This window comes from Onychomys torridus, chromosome 8, assembly GCF_903995425.1.
Source record: "Onychomys torridus chromosome 8, mOncTor1.1, whole genome shotgun sequence".
Taxonomy (NCBI): domain Eukaryota; kingdom Metazoa; phylum Chordata; class Mammalia; order Rodentia; family Cricetidae; genus Onychomys; species Onychomys torridus.
The window spans coordinates 86,234,044-86,255,085 of record NC_050450.1 but is presented as its reverse complement, the minus strand read 5'-3'; the positions used below and the strand labels follow the sequence as shown (position 1 = coordinate 86,255,085).

At 43.9% G+C, this 21,042-nt stretch overlaps 1 protein-coding gene across 2 annotated transcripts in view; it reads left to right on the top strand.

Annotated features, from left to right (window-relative positions):
• Fbxl20 (F-box and leucine rich repeat protein 20) overlaps nt 1-18,558 on the top strand; it is a 65,193-nt gene extending 46,635 nt beyond the window's left edge. For both annotated transcript variants that reach the window (XM_036196292.1, XM_036196291.1), the window contains exons 7-15: nt 1,631-1,726; nt 4,427-4,553; nt 5,935-6,009; nt 7,146-7,276; nt 9,228-9,288; nt 10,857-10,901; nt 12,027-12,083; nt 13,396-13,608; nt 14,964-18,558. In XM_036196292.1, coding sequence (XP_036052185.1) covers nt 1,631-1,726; nt 4,427-4,553; nt 5,935-6,009; nt 7,146-7,276; nt 9,228-9,288; nt 10,857-10,901; nt 12,027-12,083; nt 13,396-13,608; nt 14,964-15,071 — 913 coding nt within the window. In that variant the 3' untranslated portion in view covers nt 15,072-18,558. The remainder of the gene's footprint in view (nt 1-1,630; nt 1,727-4,426; nt 4,554-5,934; nt 6,010-7,145; nt 7,277-9,227; nt 9,289-10,856; nt 10,902-12,026; nt 12,084-13,395; nt 13,609-14,963) is intronic.
• Nucleotides 18,559-21,042: the final 2,484 nt, after the last annotated feature.

Here is a 21,042-nt window from a genome sequence, read left to right as displayed (position 1 = left end):
GGGAGATGGAAATAATAGAATCTTGGAGACTGGTGAGAACTTAGTTTCTGGGTGCTCTGAGGTCATGTTGTGGCACATGCATGTGGTGCCAGCACTTGGGAGGCTGAGACAGGACGAGTGTGTTAGTTGAAGGCCAACCTGGACTACAGTGTAAATCCTCAAAAAAGAAAGTTTTCTCTATGTTCCCAGTTCTGGCCCACCTTTCTGTGCTGATAGTGCACCTGCCGACATGGTGACCCACATGACATTCTGCAAGAAATACAGCAGGCCCCCACCCCACAAAGTGGCATGGTCCAGGACAAGGATTCTCCGTGTGTCCAGGGAGAGCAGCACTATGTCAGAAAACAGCAGCTACAGTGCGCAGACTAAGCCCGTTTCTACAGAAAGGTTAAAACTGCAGTTGAGTGACACCTGTGTTAAACCAGCTGGAGATCTGAGAATTCCAGCTGGTATGAAGACAAAGTCATGAGCTTGTGTGTATATTTGTGCACCACATTGGAGCTGGTGCCTGTGGAGGCTAGAGGAGGACATCAGATTCCCTGGAACTGGAGTTACAGATGTTTGTGAGCCACATTAAACCCAGGTCCTTCCTCTAGAAGAGCAACCAATACTATATATATAAATTTATTTTTATTTTATGTACATTGGTATCTTGCCTGCATGTATGTCTGTGTGAGGATGTCAAGTTACAATGTTGAGCTACCATTTAGATGCGGGGATCCGAACTCAGGTCCTCTGGAAGAGCAGCTACTGCTCTTATCCACAAGCCATCTCTCCAGCCACACAACCAATGCTTTTAACTGCTGATTCATTTCTCCAGTCACAAGCTTATATATTCTTTAAAATATTCTTGGGCTCATCATGGTGGTGCAAGCCTGATGATTGGAGTTTGATCCCCAGAAACCATGGTGGAAGCAATAAACAACAAGTAAAAGTTGACCTCTGACCTCTCCATAGGGCTGTAAGGTATGCTTTGATACATGTATACATACACACATACATCATATATATGTGAAAATCTTAAAATTAAATGTATTCATATAGGGTATTGAGTATGACTCAGTAGTGGAGGGCTTATTTAGTGTGTGTAAGATCCAGGGGTTGGCCCCCAGCACTGTACATACACACAAATCATAAAACACTGGACGAAGGCCAGGCAGTGGTGGCACACGCCTTTAGTCAGCACTCACAAGGCAGAGGCAGGTTGATCTCTGAGTTCGAGGCCAGCCTGGTCTATGGAGTGAGTTCCAGAACAGGCTCCAAAAGCTACACAGAGAAACCCTGTCTTGTGAAAAAAAAAAACCAAAAAGTGAGGTTTTTTGATTGCTGCAGAAAGTTTTTTGAATAGAAAATTGAGTGAAAACAGACATAGAGCTTTGGTGCTATCTTTCAGACATTTCCGGAAATGTTACTTACTATTTTTATGTGACTGGGAGTGCAGCCACACAATTGTTACCGCACAAGGATGGGATCAGAGGACAGCATGAGGGAGGGTCTTCCCGTGGGACCTGAGGCCTGAGCACGGCTCCTTCAGATTGCATGGCAGTGCTTTTACCCACTGAGACATCTCCGCCCAGGTGTGTTCTTATCTTAAATGTGTGTCCACCGTTTTCTCTTTCTCTATCTGCAGGACCTGCACTAGCCTTAGCAAGTTCTGCTCCAAACTCAGGCACCTCGACTTGGCTTCCTGTACATCAATAACAAACATGTCTCTCAAAGCTCTCAGGTAAGTTTCCTATGGTAGTATGCCTATTAATACGTACTTTGAAAAAATGACTGATAATACAGTTGGAGTTGACAGTATTGTTTTCGGGTGTGTGCTGTAATTCCCAGAAGACCTTTTCTCTTGCTGCTGCTGACACTCAGATCACAGGGCACATCAATATGAAGTGTGCAGAGCAGTGTGGGTTAGCCATTAGTGAGTAGATGTTCATAGAGGACTGCTTTTTTAAAAAGAAAAAAAGCCAGACGGTGGTGGCGCACACCTTTAATCCCAGCACTCGAGAGGCAGAGCCAGGCGGATCTCTGTGAGTTCAAGGCCAGCCTGGTCTACTGAGTGAGTTCCAGGACAGGCTCAAAGCCACACAGAGAAACCTGTCTTGAAAAAAATAAATAAATGAATGAATGAATAAATAATAAAAAATAAAAAGAGAAAATGGCATGTGTTGTTACACCTTAGTGGTTAAAATGGAGTCTGGAGCCAGGTTGTCCTCTGACAGCTTTGGCTGAGCATGAGCTAGGGAAGGGGATCATTAGCTCAAGGCCAGTCTGGACTTCACAAGGAGACATCTCCAACTGCGTGACGGAGACTCTAGAAGACAGTGTTTGTGAAGGTTTTGTTTTCTTTACAGTGGAACCAGGGTTTACCTGTGCAGGGCGGGTGCTGTCCCCAAGCTCAGTGCCCAGCCTCCCTTTGCCTTCCCTTTTTCATTTCTGTCTGTTGTAGCTTTCTGTCTGTTTAAGACAAGGTCTCACTTTGTACCCCTCTAACTCATTATGTAGACCAGGCTGGCCTTGAACTCAGAGATCAACCTGTCTCTGCCTCCAGAGGTCTCTGAGATTTTTTTGTTTGATTTTGCCTTTTAATTTTTAGATAGTGTCTCACTATATATAAACCAGACTGACCTTGAATTCATTCTATAGTTCAGGAATCTTTGAATTTATGATCCTTCTGCCTCAGCCTCTCAACTGTCTGGGATTACAGAGTGCTACCAGACCTGATTTAGAAAAAAGTTTAAGACAGCATGTCACATATTCCAGGCTAGCCTGAACTTCTGAAACTCCTGCCTTCAGTTCCCAAAGAAAATGTATTTTAAAGGAAGAGTGGCTGGGTGGCGGTGGCGCACGCCTTTAATCCCAGCACTGGGGGGTTCGAGGCCAGCCTGGGCTACAGAGTGAGATCCAGGAAAGGCTCCAAAGCTACACAGAGAAATCCTGTCTCAAAAAACTAAAAAATAAATAAATGAATGAATGAATGAATGAATGAACGAATGAATGAAGAATGAAATACTCATTCCCTTTGAAAATCTACTCTAGACTTTTCTAAGTAATTAGGGTGCTTACACACATTAAGAATTAAGCTGGGGCAGGGCGGTGGTGGTGTGCACCTTTAATCCCAGCACTTGGGAGGCAAAGACAGGCAGATCTGTGAGTTTGAAGCCAGCCTGGTCTACAGAGCAAATTCCAGGACATGGAGGGCTACACAGAGAAACCCTGTGTAGAAAAAGCCAAAAAAAAAAAAAAAAAAAAAAAAAAAAAAGCTGTTAAGCAAACTCTGTATATTATGGTGCTGTGTACCTAAAATCCCAGAGTGAAAGAGGCAAGGGAAGTCCTACATGTTCAAGCCCAGCCTGGGCTACATAGTATTAAGCCAGCCTGGGCTACACAGCAAGACCCTGTCTCAGAGAGGAAGAATGAGAGAGTGTAAATGAGGTAAAACACGGCTCCTTTTGGAACTCCCTTGTGAATACACAATGTGTCTAAAACTGCTTGCCATGTAAGGCTATAAATACAGTGACACTTAACATTTATAAGACTCTTTCACACAAATGATCTCATTTATTTTATTTTATTACTATTTTTTGTGGGGGGGGGGGTTCGAGACAAGGTTTCCCTGTGTAGCTTTGTGCCTTTTTCCTGGAGCTCACTTGGTCTAAGATGTTGTGCTTATCAGTCTCACAGAGCCTAGAGATGAAAAAGACTTAGGAGTATTTATTGTGTTGCTACACTAGCTGGTGGAGGGGTGGGTGTCTCCATTCATGCACGCCTGGGACCGGATGTGGCTAACCTTGCACTAAGAGGTTCAGACAGACTTCTTAAAGTGGCTTGCCTGGAGTCAGATTGTTTATGTTGAAGATGAGCTTAAACCTAGATCTCCTGGCTTTATTTAAGGACTTTCCTCTAAGTAAGCAGGGTCCTTAGAGCCATTCCAGCAGTGTTTGCAATGATGGAAGAAAGCTTAAAGCCTTCAGTCTTCCCTATAGGACTAGACTAATCAGCAGACTAGGCAGAATCAAAGGAGAAGCTAGTGTATTGTAGATAAAGGGTGAACATGATCTGGCCTCACTTTGGCCTGCAGAAACAGTACTCTAGAAATGTCCCAGATAAAGAAATACATAGAGCCTTTATGATTTTTTTTTTTTTTAAATAAAAGTTCACTACAACTTTGATACTAGTAAAATTCCTTGGTGGAAAATCTGAGCTTGAATCTGAACTGTCATTGGTTACTCTGTAAAGTTTATACTAGTTATTTCATTTCCATTTCCAACCTGGATATGAACAACTGTGCTTTGTCCTTGTTGGTAAACTGGATTTAAAATTCCCTGCCTAGTGACACAGTCCCACTCCAGGAACATCACGAAGACTAGACTGGTGGCCTTGGGACTAGAGGTAGTGACATGCTTGTCTCGTTTTGTTTTTTCCTAAGTGAGGGGTGTCCACTGTTGGAGCAGTTGAACATTTCCTGGTGTGACCAAGTAACCAAGGATGGCATCCAAGCACTAGTAAGAGGCTGTGGGGGTCTCAAGGCCTTGTTCTTAAAAGGCTGCACACAGGTAATGCTCTGTGGAGTGAGGGACTGTGAGCTCTTTGGAGGTTTCCCAAGATGTCTGTCCTAAAGAAAGTGGGACTTGTAGATGCTGCTGACTGGGAAGACGTGTGCTTACCAAAAGTTAGGGTTTCTTTCAGAATTGAAGCATGGGAAGATTAATATCTGACCAAAGTGTAAATGGGGGAGAAAGGACAAGGTGGAGAGACACTCATGTAGTATCATTTGTCTGTACTAGAAAGAGCTTCTTTATTCCTTGTTACTCTGAGATGCATAGGCAAAAGGGCAGTCCTGGCAATCGATGCTCGCATAGGCAAAAGGGCAGTCCTGGCAATCGATGCGCGTGTAACCAGCAGGAATTGTTGATGGATGTGCCGGGTCGACAGCAGCTGCATTTTAAAGGTGTCATGTTACCTCCTGCTGTAATGCCACACGTCTAACACTTCATTAAAAAATTCTCAAACCCAGGCCTGGAGGTACACCCCTGTAATCCTAGCATTTTGAAAGCTGAGGCAGGAGGATCCTTATGAGTTCAAAGCCAGCCTAAGCTACATCATAAGACTGTTTCCAAAAAAAGCCAAAATGAACAAACAAAAAAGTGATAATAAAGATAAATAAAACTCAGTTTCTTGGGTAAAACAAAACTGATGAGGTAGCATTAGAAAGAACTGATCGGGAGTAGTGGAGTTTCATGTGCTGACGTTTACTGGGGACTGCTGAAGCTGTACCATAGACTCCATTCCCAGTGCTCTCACTGTTTTGCCATGATGGGAAGAGTTCTTTTGTTTGAAGCAGAACTTTGGATATATGGTTGCTTTAAGACAACAGCTTGAGCTTCTGGTTATTTGTGGAATCCTGAAAAATATTGATTGGAATGCTTGCTATGATCAATTCCTTCCATCTGTCCCCAGCGCTGTAAGTTTGCACTGCTCCTCAATAGCAGATAAACACTGGGGTTCTGTTCTCAGCTCCTTCCCCCAAAGCTTGTTTAAAAAGACAATAAAAACTCTCTATGGGTTGTAGAAGTGTGAAAATTATTTTGCCTTTGTAATCTTTCTACAACTTACCATGAATATTTAATTTGTTAGAAGCAAAATACTTATTCAGACATGATGACTCAAGCTTGTACTCCCAGCTCTGGCATTCATAATAAGAATTTGGTATGATAAGAACTGACTTCAAAAAATCCTGGTAATTATTACTACTAGGAATGAGACAGGATCATGGTTTTGGTTTTTGGGTTTGGTTTTGTTTGTTCTTTTTTTTTTGGGGGGTTCATTGTTCCTTTGCAACTTGGTTAACTATATTGAGAATGTATTGATGAATGTATGTAGTCTTTTTCTGCTTTAAAACAATGTCAATAATCTCTTATTTTTTAATCTTTTCAGCTAGAAGATGAAGCTCTCAAGTACATAGGTGCACACTGCCCTGAACTGGTGACTTTGAACTTGCAAACTTGCTTAGTAAGCATCCCATCACATAATGCTTCTGTATTAGTAATTCCTCCTAGTAACATTTCAAAAGTTTTATCAAAAACAATAGCTTACAGGCATAGTGACACACACCTATCATCCCTGGACTGAAACCCCAGCGCTGAGCAGATTGGGACAAGAGAATCATGAGTTGAAGGCCAGCATGCATTATGTAGCAAGCTCTAGACCAGACTGGGCTGCATAGTGAAACTGTTTCAAAGACAAAACAGGAATAGTGACTCACACCTGTGATCCCAGCAGTTGAATGCCAAGAAGCAGAAGAATTGCCATGAACTGAAAGCAAGCTGAGTTACATAGTGAGACCCACACAAATGTTTATATACCCTTTCCTTTGTTTTTTTGTTCCTATTTTTTTATTTTGAACATAGTCTGAGTATGTAGCCCAGGATGGCCTTGAATTTATCCTCCTGCCTCGGTCCTTCCAGTGTTAGGGTTATCAGTGTTTGCTCATACACGCATCTCCGACATTTTACTTAATAATTGTTTGTTTTTCGAGACGGGGTTTCTTTGTCTAGTTTTGGTGCCTGTCCTGGATCTCACTCTGTAGCCCAGGCTGGCCTTGAACTCATGGAGATCCGCCTCCCGAGTGCTGGGATTAAAGGCGTGTGTCACCACCGCCCAGTTTACAATTTACTTTTTCATTAATAATTTTCAGCTATGCTTGTAAATATGTTTAGACTCTTCAAAGACTGCTAATCTAACTAGGCATAGTGGCGCACACCATTAATCCCAGCACTTGGGAGACAGAAGCAGGCGGATCTCTATGAGTTCCAGGACAGCCAGAGCTACACAGAAAAAAAGGAAAAGAAGACTGATGTTTTTAACTGTTCTCAGGTTTTATAGCTTTTTAGATAAGCCCTCACCATGACATGCCCCAAGCTGTTCCCAGCACCATCAGGTTGAAAAGAGTCTAACCCCTCTCTTCAGGCAGAGTCAACACAGCTGCAGAGTCATCAGGAACTAGGGGGACTGTTGGCCCTAGGTTTGGGGTATCTGGTAGATGTCCAGGCCGCCTTGCCTCCTCAGTGAGGCTGCTTCCACAGAAGTAGTCTTATTTTTTTATAAAGAGTGCATATTGATTTTTGTCATTTTTCTGTTTGTTTCAGCAAATCACAGATGAAGGTCTTATCACCATATGCAGAGGGTGCCGTAAGCTGCAATCCCTCTGTGCCTCTGGGTGCTCCAATATCACAGACGCCATCCTGAACGCCCTAGGTCAGAACTGCCCTCGGCTTAGGTAAGCACTGTTTATTTACCTCAACAAAATTAAAAAAAAAAAAAAAATCAAGGGATTAAGAAGCTGTCTTTATCCATGTTTTTCTCTTGGAATTTTCAACTTTAAGGTCACTGAAATGGCACTACCCTTCTAGCTGACTACCTACTAGCTTTGTTAATGTCGTGAATAAGTAATCGGTCTTACTGGTCATAATAGAAAAAATTAGTACTTTCTTAAAATTCCTTTCTCCACTTTTTTGGTTTTTCAAGACAGGGTTTCTCTGTGTAGCCCTAGCTGTCCTGGAACTTGCTCTGTAGACCAGGCTTGAACTCACAGAGATTCCTTTCTCCACTTTTTAAAAGCCCATCCTGAGGCTACTTATATTGTTGTAATCCATGGAAGAAAAATGTCTTAAACTTCGTTCTGCAGGAGAACTCTTTGTGTCTGTCCTCTTTTATTTATGTACTTATTTATTTATTTGTTTATTTTGAGGCAGGGTCTCTATTATGTAGCTCTGGCTATCCTAGGACTCATTATGTAAAGCAAGCTGGCCTCAAACTCAGAGATCCATTTGCCTCTGCTTCCTGAGTGCTGGGATCAAGGGCGTGCACCACCATGCCTAACCATGTTTATCATCTTTGAGAATAGCTGTTACTCTGTAGGTCTTCTCTGCTTGAATATGGGAGTGTCTGGGTATTTACCCAGAGTTTTCTGTTAGGATGCACATAGTATCAAAGCATAGCGGTGTTCTGGAAGAACTCGCATAATGCTGTTTTGTAGTGAGTGTGAATGTCCCCAGTGACTTACAGTGATAGTTAGGTACTGTTTTAGGTGCTTTACAAATACTGATTTTTAACATAAGCACCATTTCTATCTTCATATCCTAGAAGAGTCCAGGATGTGAAGTGACCTGTGAAGAAAGTCCACAGCCATAAGTGCATGAGCAAGGGTTCCAAGACAGGCCTCTGCTGCCAGAGCCCACGAAGGCGCTTTCTTACATAGAGTAACAGTTATAAAGCAACAAATCTAAAGACTTTTGTGATGGTTGCCTAGTGATGGCCTAACTATAGTTGCTGACAGTGTTGAGGTGTCTTCCTGGCTATAGTGCCTCCATCCTAGAGTAGAGTTCTCCTCAGGGGCTGAGAAGTGACCAAACCTCCAGAAGACAGTCGGTGTTAAGACTTCTCTACTTTAAAGCTAGGGCCATCAGCTCTACCCTCCTGTGTGTCTGTTACATTGTGAGAGTGCCAAGTCTCTGCTGTGACTGTGTTCTCCTTAGAGCATCCATTTCTTTTTATTTGGTGATTTTACCTTTTGACTTTGGTTGTAAGGGTGTTTAAGGAGACATGATCTTTGATGCCATCACATAGCACAGATGTTACCAGACTTTACACAGAAGCCCTGTGGGTAGTGTGAGGTCAGTGGTTAGCAGCTGCTGAACAGGAGAGTGGCTGCCACCTGGCTTCCTTCTGCACGCCCTAGGGGCCTGCGGGAGGAGACAGCTAGTGTCAAGCTTAGGCTTCATACCTGTCCTCTCATCAAGCTTTTAAAGCTGTTGAAATCTGCAGAGACCTACATTAAAGACAGAAAATAGTTTACTTCAGTGACAGATGAACTGAAACAGAGTATTTATCTCCATTTCTTTTGTTTTCTAGGAGCAGGCTACCCTCTTTGGGTAAGCAGTATGTCATCAAGAAGGCTTTTAATTTGTCATTAACTACAAGCCTCAGTTATATTCCTCTATATTTCATTACTACATCACCCTGATATGTGGTATTGACAAGACCTCTTTATGATAACTACATGAGAACAAACAGCAAGATCTGTGTACAACCTTGTTCAGTTATTAAAGTCACTCTATATTATAAGTGTTAGAGAATAAAAGATTGTTTTCTTAAATTCTTGCTGTTTTAGTAAAACCAGGTTTCATGAACAAAGACCTAACTTTCTTTTCACTTTGTTCTTTTAATAGAATACTAGAAGTGGCCAGATGTTCCCAGTTAACAGATGTGGGCTTCACTACTCTGGCCAGGGTAAGTGTTTATCCACGTTATAGTTGGCTTCCATAGGTTTTCAGGGGTGGGGGAGAATGTTATTTCAGAGGGAAGCAGCAAAAAGAGAAACTTAGCATGGCTGCAGAAGTAGGTGTGAGACAGGGGACCTCCTCTGTGGCTGTCTGAGCCTTCTTATGAGAGCTATAGACCTGATGCTGCAGAAAAGGCAGCCGGTTCTGCAGGTGCAGACATGTTGGAGAGGGCTGTTTGGTGACACTTTGAGTTCTCTGCAGTTTTATTAAGATGGTGAATTAAACTAAGCCGAGGCTTCTGGTACTTTATAAAACTCTGATTTGCTGTTGGGCGGTGGTGGTGCACACCTTTAGTCCCAGCACACAGGAGGCAGTGGCAGGCGGATCTCTGTGAGTTCGAGGCCAGCCTGGTCTACAGAGCGAGATCCAGAACAGGCACCAAAACTACACAGAGAAACCCTGTCTCAAAAACAACCTAAACAAACCAACCAACCTCTGATTTGGTATGTGATTGAGTGAGAAGAGCATTCAAGGAGATAGAAGCCTGGTTAATAATATACCAGTCACTAGAGACTTTTCTGTACTTCCAGGGGATTTTTATAATTGTAGTGGTTTATATAAAACACTGTAGAATAAGCAGCATTTCCTTTTTTGTTGTTGGGTTAGTTTGTTTGTTTCTTTGTTGAGACAGGGTTTCCCTGTGTAACACCCTGACCATCCTGGAACTCGCTCTGCAAATCAGGCTGGCCTTAAACCCAGATCTGCATGGCTCAATAACTACATTTTAATTTGTATTGACTTCTCTCGATATTAAAGAATAAGGGGAATGTAATTTGCTGAGTTTTTTTTTTTTTTTAATTTAAAAAAGATCTCTTTGGCCAGGTGTGGTGGTGCAAAGCCTTTAATCCCAGCACTCGGGAGGCAGAGGCATGCATAGGTGGATCTTTGTGAGTTCGAGGTCAGCCTGATCTACAGAATGAGTTCCAGAATAGTCAGGGCTGTTACACAGAGAAACCTTGCCTTGAAAAAAAAATAAATCTCGTTAGTTAGCCTGGTATTAATTTTTGGTAAAATTATTCCTTTGGACTTATAAAATGTCCAGTATTTCAGTATGAAATAATTGAGACATTTTACTGTGGTCAGTCTTCTTAAATTTACGATTTATTCGGGGATGATGATATACATTTATTATTAGTCATAGCCCATGGGAAGCTGAGGCAGGTGGATCATGGGTTTGAGGACATCCTGGGCCACAGAGTAAAAATATAAAAGAACGTGGCACTAAACTAACAGCAGCTCTGAAACACCAAGGTGTTTGGTTTTTCAAGACAGGGTTTCTCTGTGTAGTTTTAGAGCCTGTCCTGGATCTCCCTCAGTAGACCAGGCTGTCCTCGAACTCACAGAGATCCGCCTGGCTCTGCCTCCTGAGTAGATTAAAGACATGAGCTACCACCACCTGGCCTGAAACACCAAGATTTGATCAGTATGTTTAATAGTCTCCTAGTTTTTTTGGCTTTTATAATTTGCCAATGTTTTAAAAGTTTGTACTGAATTTTATGGCATTATACTTCATAGAACTGCCATGAGCTTGAAAAGATGGACCTAGAAGAATGTGTTCAGGTAAGCACCTGTTTTGTTCACTGGAGCATTGTGGTAGAAACAGTATGGTCTTGCAGAATGCCTAAACCTCTCCCCCTACGTAGGACACTGGAGTACTTGACCATGTCCCTGATTCTCCACTTCCTGGGGTATCTTCCAGACCCACAGGGAGTGGTGTTTGTGCTATAAAATCATTGAGCAGATTCTGTTTATTAGTAGATGAGTGCCTCCCCACCCATTGGCCTCTTGTGCATGCCTGAGTGGCCCTCTGACCCCTAATGCCCTCCACATTCACGAGTTCCCAGAGCCTCTCAAGCTGTGTGCAATACAAGTAAAGGTTGGAGAGGAGCTGGAACAGAGGCAGACTTCTAGTCCTAGGGTCACTCTGATAGAATATTATAAATCCTATAATAATATGCGGTTCCAAAAGTGCCTCCAATTGTCCTATGCGGTGGTATGCCTAATGGAGGTAGAGGTAGGGCAGATACCTAAAATTTTCAGGGTGTTTTGACATTAGTTTTTCATGGATCATATAGTCAGGTTTTTCCCTCTACTGGTCCAAAGAAAGGACAGCATTAAGGTCTGGTAGACAGAAGTTCTAAAGTTTTTATTTAGTTTAAAATATTAAGTGAAAATGGACAGATGGCTAATTTAATTAAAATATAACACAATTTAAAAAAAAAAACCTCAACAGTTTTAAACAATGAAGGCTTAAAACCCAGAAAAGGTTCTTAGAGGCCTGGCAGTTTAGGCAAAGCTTAGGGAAATCATTTTTTCAGAAGCAAAAAGATTTCTGAAGCTGGGCAGTGATGGCATGTACCTTTAATCCCAGCACTCGGGAGGCAGAGCTAGGTATCTGTGAGTTCGAGGCCAGCCTGGTCTACAGAGCGAGATCCAGGACAGGCACCAAAACTACACAGAGGAACTCTGTCTCGAAAAACCAAAAAAAAAAAAGGGGGGGGGGGGGGATGTCTGAGGTAGACCCTAAAGAGACCACCCCCATACTAACTAGCATCAAATGCCCTTGGAGTTTGGGGGGGATGTGTGTGGTGTGGTGTGGTGTGTGTATGTGTGTGTGTGTGTGTGTGTGTGAGAGAGAGAGAGAGATAGAATTTTACCTACAACAAACTTACTTGTTTTTTTTAGATTACAGACAGCACATTAATCCAGCTTTCTATACACTGTCCTCGACTTCAAGTATTGGTGAGTATGACTTTCAGTGTTTTGTATTTTTAATTATTAATTAATTTATTTATTTTAAAAAATTAGATTTATTTACTTTAATTTATATGTCTGGGTGTTTTGCCTGCATACACCACTTACTTACATTTGTTCCTGCTGGATCACCTGGAACTGGGGTTACAAATGGTTGTAAGCCATCATGTGGGTGCTGGGAACTGAACTCAGGCTCTCTTTAATCTCTTATTGTGTGTGTGCACGTATGCCATGTTGCACGTGTGGAGGTCAGAGAAAAACTTTCTGGAGTCAATTCCCTCCTGCCACCTCTACATGGCTTCTGGGGATGGAGGTCAGGTCAAGAGGCTTGGAGACAAGTTCTTCTACCCCCTGAGCCATCCCACAATCCCACCTTAGAGTGTTTTATGTGTTATTACATCTAGTCAATTACATTGCTAACCAGGTTTGATGCTGTGTGCCGATAATCCCAGCACTCAGGAGGCTGAGGCAGGAGGATAACCTAGAGTTTAAGGCCTCCCTGGGTTATATAGTAATGCACATTTGCATAACAAAAACCTAGAACCAACCAGTGCTTTCCAGGACAAGGTCAAAAGAGAATGTAGAAAGAACACTTCATGTATTTGGTGAGCCAGTACTATCCAGAACTGGGTTGAGCATTCTGAGTTCCCTAGAACTAGAGTTTAGGGAAAATTGGTCAGATTAGGTATGATACCAGCACCTAGTGACTGTAAAAGTCATTGTCAGCCAGTTGTTAATTTGTGCCCCTGAATGAGATGTTCCATATTTAGTTCTAATTTCCTAAAATGCTGAGTATGAAAAGCTTGAGCTCTGTCTTGCCCTACAGGTAAGAAAGGTAAGAAAAGAGTGGACTTCTTTTTTTTTTTTTTTTTTTTTTGAGGCACTGTGGTCTCACTATGTAGCTCTGGCTGTCCTGGAACTTCCTATGTAGACCAAGCTAGTCTTGAACTCACAGAGTTCAAGTCCTGCCTCTCTGGAATTAAAGGGGGTGTACCACCATACCTGGTAGGGGTGGGTGATTTTTAACGCTGTCCTACTTTGTGAAGTAGTTCACAGTCATTCCATGAATTCACACAATAAATTTAGAATTATACTGAAGGGGAAAAGAAAAAGTCAGTCATACATGCTGAAAGCAGAGACCGTCAGTTTTGGTTTGCATTCTTATTTCAGCATGCATGGCTCTAGGTGGCGCTGTAGTCACCAGGATCAAGTAGAGGGTCTGTGTTGGACTTTGACATAAGCCTGTGGCAGGAGGAACGTCAGAAGATACTTGTTGTCCATCTTTGCTCTCTGGTTGCAGAGTCTTTCACACTGTGAGCTGATCACAGATGATGGGATTCGTCACCTAGGGAATGGGGCCTGCGCCCATGACCAGCTGGAGGTGATTGAGCTGGACAACTGCCCACTAATCACCGATGCGTCCCTGGAACACTTGAAGAGCTGTCACAGCCTTGAGCGGATAGAACTCTATGACTGCCAGCAGATCACGAGGGCTGGAATCAAGAGACTCAGGGTAAAGCTGCCCGCTCCTCAGCCCTCCGTTCCCCATCTCTCCCGTTCTTCTCTCTTTCAGATTTAGACTCTCACGATTGCTGTGTTTTCATTTTCTTGGCTATTTAGCAAGGGAGGAAAAACTAACAACCAAAAAAGACCTCATGCTAGAATTTGGTCCTAAAGGAAAGGGAGGAATGACCAAGAAACTATCTGGTGGGGCATGGCGTGCAGCCTGGTAGTCAGGGCTGAGAGGAGATCCTAACTGCAGCGCTGTGCTGGGCTGTAAAGTGAGCTCAGCGTCCAGTGGGCTGTTTATTGAGGCCCCTGAGAATGTAGTTTAGGGGTAGAGCTTGCCTAGCCTGTAGAGGGAGAAGTGGCCTGGAGCAAGACAGGGAGATGGATATGGGAGATTGGTCCATCTCCACACTTGCCTCAGGAAAAACACTGTGGTGACCACAGCTCCTCCCAACAGCGGAAAAGGGCTCCTGGAATAGTGGGAACCTTGCACCCACAGGCAGACAGCTGCAGGGGCGCTAGAGCAGTGTTTTCTGGTGTTTTGAGACAGTGTCGTGGAGCCCAGGCTGGCTGCAAATTCAATGTGAAGTAGAAAAGATGACCTTGGACTAATAGTTTTCCTGCCTCCTCCTTAAGGGATAAGATTACAGGTATGCACCCCAGCATGGCTTAGAGGCTCTGATACAGCATACTTTGTGGTGCCTGTACCTGACCACCAGGAGACTCGCCCTCTCTGGTTCTTCAGGAGACTGATTTGTTCTTCAAGTTATGTAGCAATTTTCCTGTTTACTGAGCTGAGGGGTGTGTCTAGAGATGGTAAGGTCCCGAAAGATGTGATTCCCCATTTTTTGTTTCCTCTCATTAAGGAGCATACTGCCTTAAACCTAATAAGTATTCAGACACAGTAAAGACTAGAAACATGGTGTGTTTTTTGGTTTTTTGAGACAGGGTTTCTCTATGTAGCTTTGCGCCTTTCCTGGAACTCACTCTGTAGACCAGGCTGGCTTCGAACTCACAGAGATCCTCCTGCCTCTGCCTCCCGAGTGCTGGGATTAAAGGTGTGCGCCACCACTGCCTGGCTTAGAAACATGTTTTAATTCAAAAAGTAATCATTTTAAATTTGTCTGGCTTCTTCCAGCTATGGGATTCTAACTGTGAATCCCTTTGGGACAAGATGAAAAACGAGAATTTTCGTTTTTGTTCCCATTCCCTCTGTAGAACAGAGTAGAGCCTAGGCCTCCTCACATCCCAAGTAGTGCTTAGCCAGTCCTGCTCTCTGTCCTTCAGCCCCTTGGCTTCCGAGAAACAACACTGCTCCTCTGTCTAAGCTCTCTCAGTAATGTTTCTGTCTTGTTTCAGACCCACTTACCCAACATTAAAGTCCACGCCTACTTCGCCCCTGTCACTCCACCGCCGTCAGTAGGGGGCAGCAGACAGCGTTTCTGCAGGTGCTGCATCATCCTATGACGATGGAGGTGGTCAGCTCGGTGAACTGAGTGTTGAGTGACACTTCTGGACTTACCACGGAGTCTCTCCAGTGGAAGCGGACCCAGGATTCTGGGCAAGGGTTACAAAAGCAAGGGCAGCGTCCGGATCCCCAGAGCCACACGTGCACAGGCACATGCCCTCACCCCATCCGCTGCAGTCCGTGACCATGGCACTGAAGTTCGTACTGGCTGCAACAAGTGGATTGGTAAAACTTAGCCATTCCTATTGGACGTGTCCAGAAGAAATCTTAGGCCATGGTAGAGGGAGGGGACATCCCAGCAGAACCCAGTGTTACTACTGCTGTGGTTTATTTTATTAAAGGGTTCCTGTGGGGATTTTGAAACAGTAACTGCAATCTTCCAGGGTGAAAAGTAGCATGGAAAACAATATATGATGAATCCAGGGACCAGAAAGAACATCCTTTGCATCCTAGGAATGGTAGCCATCCATTGGGAGATGCCCATGAAACTTCTGCGCTTCCCTGTTTCCATGCCAACATGCTGAGCATGCTCACAAAGAAGGCTCGTCCACTCATCTGGTGTTTTAGTATTTGGCCCAGAGGTTTCCTTAGCAGCTATATTGAAATTGCTGGGGTCCAAATATCCTTTTCCTTAGCTGCTCACTCTGTCCCTGTCACTGTACACCCATCTCCCATTCTCTTTGCTTACTGCACTCGGGCTCAGTCTGCTCCAGTCATGGTCTGCTGCTCACATTCAATTGTTACTCCTTTGCTGTTGTGTTTACAGATTGCATTTGGGATGATTAGTTGGGGTTACCAAACATTTTTAAAAAGAAACATCAATAAATATTTTTTTAATCTAAATTTTACCATTAGGGGACCCTGCCTGAATCTTTGCCAGTCTGGAGGGAAACCATAACGGGAGCAGGAAAGTTAGGATAGGAAAGAGTTTTGATGAAAAGAAACTTTGCCTTTTGGTTTCTGTTGTCTCCTCTGCTGTTCACTCATTTGCACAGTGTTCTCAATGTCCCCTGCACATTTCCCTCTTCTAAACTTGGTGAGCTTATTAGGAAAGGAGAAGTGCATCATTAGTAGGAAGTGGATGGCAAGTCCCCAGACAAAGCCTGGGTGTCCCCACTACCCAAGCTGAAGCACAAATGGCCTGTGTTGACAGGAACATGGTGAGATCTCTGCCTGTCTGCAGAGTTACTTGAGTTACTTGCTTTGCAGCGGAGCGGGGCGGGGCTACAGTTAGTTTCTGGAGCCCCTCCCCCACTTAATCCCACCAGGGATATCTAATGATGACACCTCAGAAGACCCGAGCGTAGCAGCCCATTCTCTCTTGTTCGCTGCAGACTTACTTCCTCTGAGTGGAATATGAAGGCAGCCAGGCAGGGGCATTGGGGCAGCCAGAGAGCCTTGAGAGGGAGTAAGGGATCAGTGTCTACCAAGCCTGGGACCTGGCCCCTAAGCTGAGAAAAGGGGTTTAGTACCTATGGCTCAGAGTCAAGAAGAAGCCTCTTCAAAAAAAGACTCACAGAAAATGAGAGAAGTTCAATGAGTTATTCCTAAACTCCAGTGTTAGAGGCCTTGTGTGATGTTTAATAGGGTGTTGGGGGAAAGGCTTTTTATTTTTAGGACGTGGATGTGCAAGCCAATATGATCCCAAGATGTTAAAAGGGTTGTTTTGAAGCTATAGGTACTGGTTCTACCAGAATATATAAGAATAAAGTCTGATTTGTTTCTCCATTAATGTAGAAAACAGTCAGATGGAAAGGCCCTAGAATTCTATACTACCAGATTTATTTATCATATTAAATGTATTTAAAATGCTCTTTTGAAAGCTAAATTACTTGTGGGGTTTTTTGTTTTTGTTTTTTTGTTTTTGTTTTTGTTTTTATTCCTTCTCACCTTTATGTTCAAATTACCTTGCAAGAAATTTCTTTTTTCCTCTGATACCAACTGGTCTTGGCACCTGGGCTCCAGTTCCCCTCCTCTCATCCAGCATCCTGAGAATGGGGCTGCAGTGGTTCACACTGTTTTACCCGGCAGGAACATTTGTGCACACCTCCACCACCAGGGATGACGTCATGCTCTCTAACCCTGGCTGGCCTGGAATTTGTGGTTATCTTCCTGCCTCAGCCTCCCAAATACTAAGATTATAGGTGCAAGCCACCATATCAAACTCATTATACTTTTAAAGTCTGACTCAGTATGTACATAGATGTATACACACTTCCAAATGTATTTAGATTTAGATCCCTAAGTCTCTCAAACAAAGCTCTTAGCTCTAAACTGTGTTGTTTGATTTTGTCCCCTAAGTGCCTAACGAGTTGACAGTGAACCCTGAACACTAACGGTCAGTAGACATACATTTGAATTGCAGTCGAAGCCATTCAAGCACCTCTTCTTTCCATGAGAGGTTGAACGAGTCTGCTATTCACCAGTATGTCAGAGGTCTTAAAAACGCTGTTTTTCTTCTCAGTGTATTGCCACATGCAGGTTCATTGGATTTGTCTTGGTGACCTTTGCTGTTAAGGCAAATTCCAACCTTTCTGGGCCAAGAACATCAAAGGAGAAGGCCTATGGCTGTACAGCCCTGGCTGCATATGGTCAGGCAGGAGACGTGTTCCTTTCTCAAGTAACATCAGGCCCATCATGCTTGGAGGAAAATAAATGTTTTTTTAAACGTTGATTTGAATCCTACACCAGCGTATTACACCAAGACTCCGTGGTAAGTTTCAGTCAGGTGGAAAGAGCCCTGACATTTGAATATAAATGCTTCCTGTCTACATGTGCAGAATACTTCTAAGAATTCAGTAGGGTTTTGGTTTGGTTGCTTGGGTTTGGGGTTGTTTTGGGGGCCATGGATGGAACCCGGGGCCCTTGCACGCATGTTCTCTACCACTGAGCTGTAGTTCCGGCCCCTAGTAAAACTTAACATAAGAAATTCCCCTTTGGAAAAGACTGTTGGGAGTTGCCAAGATGACTCGGAAGGGAAAGGCACTTGCCATGCAATCCTAATAATGGGGTTTGACCTCAGAACCCACATAAAAGAGCTGGATGTAATGTGCATCCATGATTCCAGCGCTCCTGTAACTAGAAGGGAGGTGGAGACAGGAGAATAGGCCAGAGGCTTGAGGGCCAGCCATCATGGAGCACATCGCTCTGGCAGAAACGAGAGAGACCTTGCCTTAAGAAGGTGTGGAAGGAGAGAATGACTCCAGGAAGTTGTCCTTTGACCTCCACACAAGCTGGCAGGCATGTGCCTGCACTCACACAATGAAAACATAGTTAGGAAGAAATAAACGCTCGGGGAGCCAGGTGAGGGGGAGTGTGTAATCCCAGCACAAAAGAAGCAGAAGTAGGATTCCTGCAAGAGCCAGGCCAGGTTGGGATACATAGCTTGAGACTGCCTCTGAAAGGGGAAGAAGCCTGTGGGTCCATTTGTCTACTTTTACACCCACTCCAGAATACGCCTTTTATGATGAAAAAAAAAAAAAAAAAGTGAATAGCAGAAGATCTAGAATTACATGGGCCTAATGAAGATGGCACCCATGATCTCAGAGTTTGAGGTCAGCCTCAGCTGCATAGTGACATTCTTTTTCAACATACCAAGTAAAAAGAATAAGGCACCCTCAAAGATGTTGCCAAAAGCCTCAGAGTGGCCAGGAGGAGCTGTCTGGAGAACGTTCTTGACTACACAGATGATCTTTACTGCCGTTTTCGGCCCCCAGTCCCTGCTGCCGCTATCGGCCCATTGAGGCGGTCACCCGTCTTTACCAGTTCTTCCAGCACCTGCCTTGGGTCTCTGTCTGAACCTCTCTTTATTGCGGGATGTGTCCCCCTTGCCCTGTTCAGGGCAGGCTGTCAGTGCAAGTGGCTCAAGTCATGTCTCAGTTGGGTGGTCCTGATGTTTGGGTTCGAGTTAAATTCGAGGTCACAGATAGATGGCTTTGAAAGAGTAAAGGCACCTAACTTCCGCTAGCATTTGGTATGTGAAAGCACAGTGTGCTTAATGTTTTTAAAACATTTTATTTTTCCTGCTCTGACCTTCTGGATGTAAAAGGATCCCTCAGTTTTTGTAGTTTCTGGTCAGATTTCTATGTCTACTAGGTTAATTTAGCAGGTGTAAGTCAAGAACGGTATTTTAATCATTTTCAAGGGAAGCTTGGTGAATAACTTACCATGTTCTGTTTGGGGCATTCTAAAGTTTGTTGTAATTCATTCATTATGAATGAATGCTGTGGGCCACTCAAGTCCAGTCTGGACTGTTTATGGCTGTGAGGCACTGAATTCCATTCGGTGTTTTCAGTTATCTGGTAAACTGTTTGGAGCATGCCTTGACCTGATATGGTTAGGAAGTGTGAGGGTTGTCACTGGGAAGAGGTGAGTGACTTTCCTGTCTGTCTCTATGGCCAGCCCCTTAAGTGACAGTGTGGAGACTTCATGATTGATCTTAGTTGAGATGGCTCAGCAGGTCAGTGTGTGTCCTGGACATGCCTGGCACTTGAGTTCTGACAGAACTGGCTGCTGAAGGTTGTCCTCTGACTCCAGGATAGATGCCATGGAATGCACGCACATGTGGACACATGTGGACACATGCTGTAATAATAAATCAAATGCTTTTTTGTTTGTTTGCTTTTTGAGACACAGTTTCTCTGTGTAGTCCTGACTGTACTGAAACTCATTCTGTAGACCAAGCTGGCCTCGAACTCAGAGATTTATCTGCCTGACTCTGCCTCCTGGGTGCTGAAATTAAATGTGTGCACTGCTGCCGCCACCACCTGGCAATAAATAAAATGCTTAAAAAATAAGACTGACTTCTCTGAAAGGCAGGTAGCTCATCTAATTGTTGTTAGTGAGCGGGTGGACAAGGAAAGAGCCCTGTTGAACCTTGGCTGTGTTGTACAGATGGGTTTCTGTCCTGTGGGTCCTGCTGAGAGGCCAGGGATGAACCCAGCCTTGTCTAAGAAGAGCTAGAGGATGTTTGGTTGGAGGTCTTGAAGCAGAAACCCTTAAATGACCTGAGGATAAAAAATTCTAAATCAGAAGGATGAGGGAAGTAAGAATCTCACTTCATCACCTTTATTTTTTATCTTAGATCTGCATTGGAAGATGCAGAAAGCCATGTATCAATAGGGTGTGATTAGCCCTGCTGGCTTGAGAACAAAATTTGGCTGTAAATGCTATATCCAAATGTCCCAACTTTACATCTTCATTCTCCAGCAGAGAGTATACACTATCTTTTTTTTTTTTTTTTTTTTTTTTTTAAACCTGCCCAAAACTACCCCAGGAGGCAGGTGAGTTTTTATATGAAGGGCTTCTGAAGCAGCTTCCTGTTCAAGCCAAGTCTGCCTGTGTTGTCCATTTTGACTCCTGCATCTCTGGAGGCTTTGATCCCGTAGGCGCTTAGGAAAGTCAGTTCATTAGCCTCTCACTTTAGTCTGAGCGAATCTTGGGGTTTGAAGAAAGTTATGTGTAATATTCAGGAGGAAAAGCTTTTGTTCTACAGATCACATGAGGGAATGTTGGAGAACATTCATCTGCAAATCCTCGATCTCTGCCCTTTGTGGAGTTGAGTTTGCACATGAGTGTGGGTGTTCTAGCCAGAGTGGTGCCTAGAACCAGGAGCAAGCAGAGACTGGTGACCCCTTTCTGGTGTGTTTTCCAGCATCTTCTCTTGAGTTGGCAGTCTAAAATGGTAGGCAGGGCTCAGGGAGAATCATTCTAGAACTGGGATGCTTTGCCTCAGGAAGAGCGACTGTCCTGAGCTCAGGACTGCTGCTTCCCATGTGACAGTCACTGTGTGTCTTCACCTCATCAACTCCATGCCCCTTCGGTGGCAAGAAGGGCTTTCCTGCTGCTTCTGGGTGCGGCTTTGGTGCCAGGACAGGAGTGTGGGACAGTGAATAACAGTCTTCACCCTAGGAGGAGGTGATGGGAGAGGGGTGTCTCCTACCAAACCCCCAGAACCGGGAAATCTAAGAT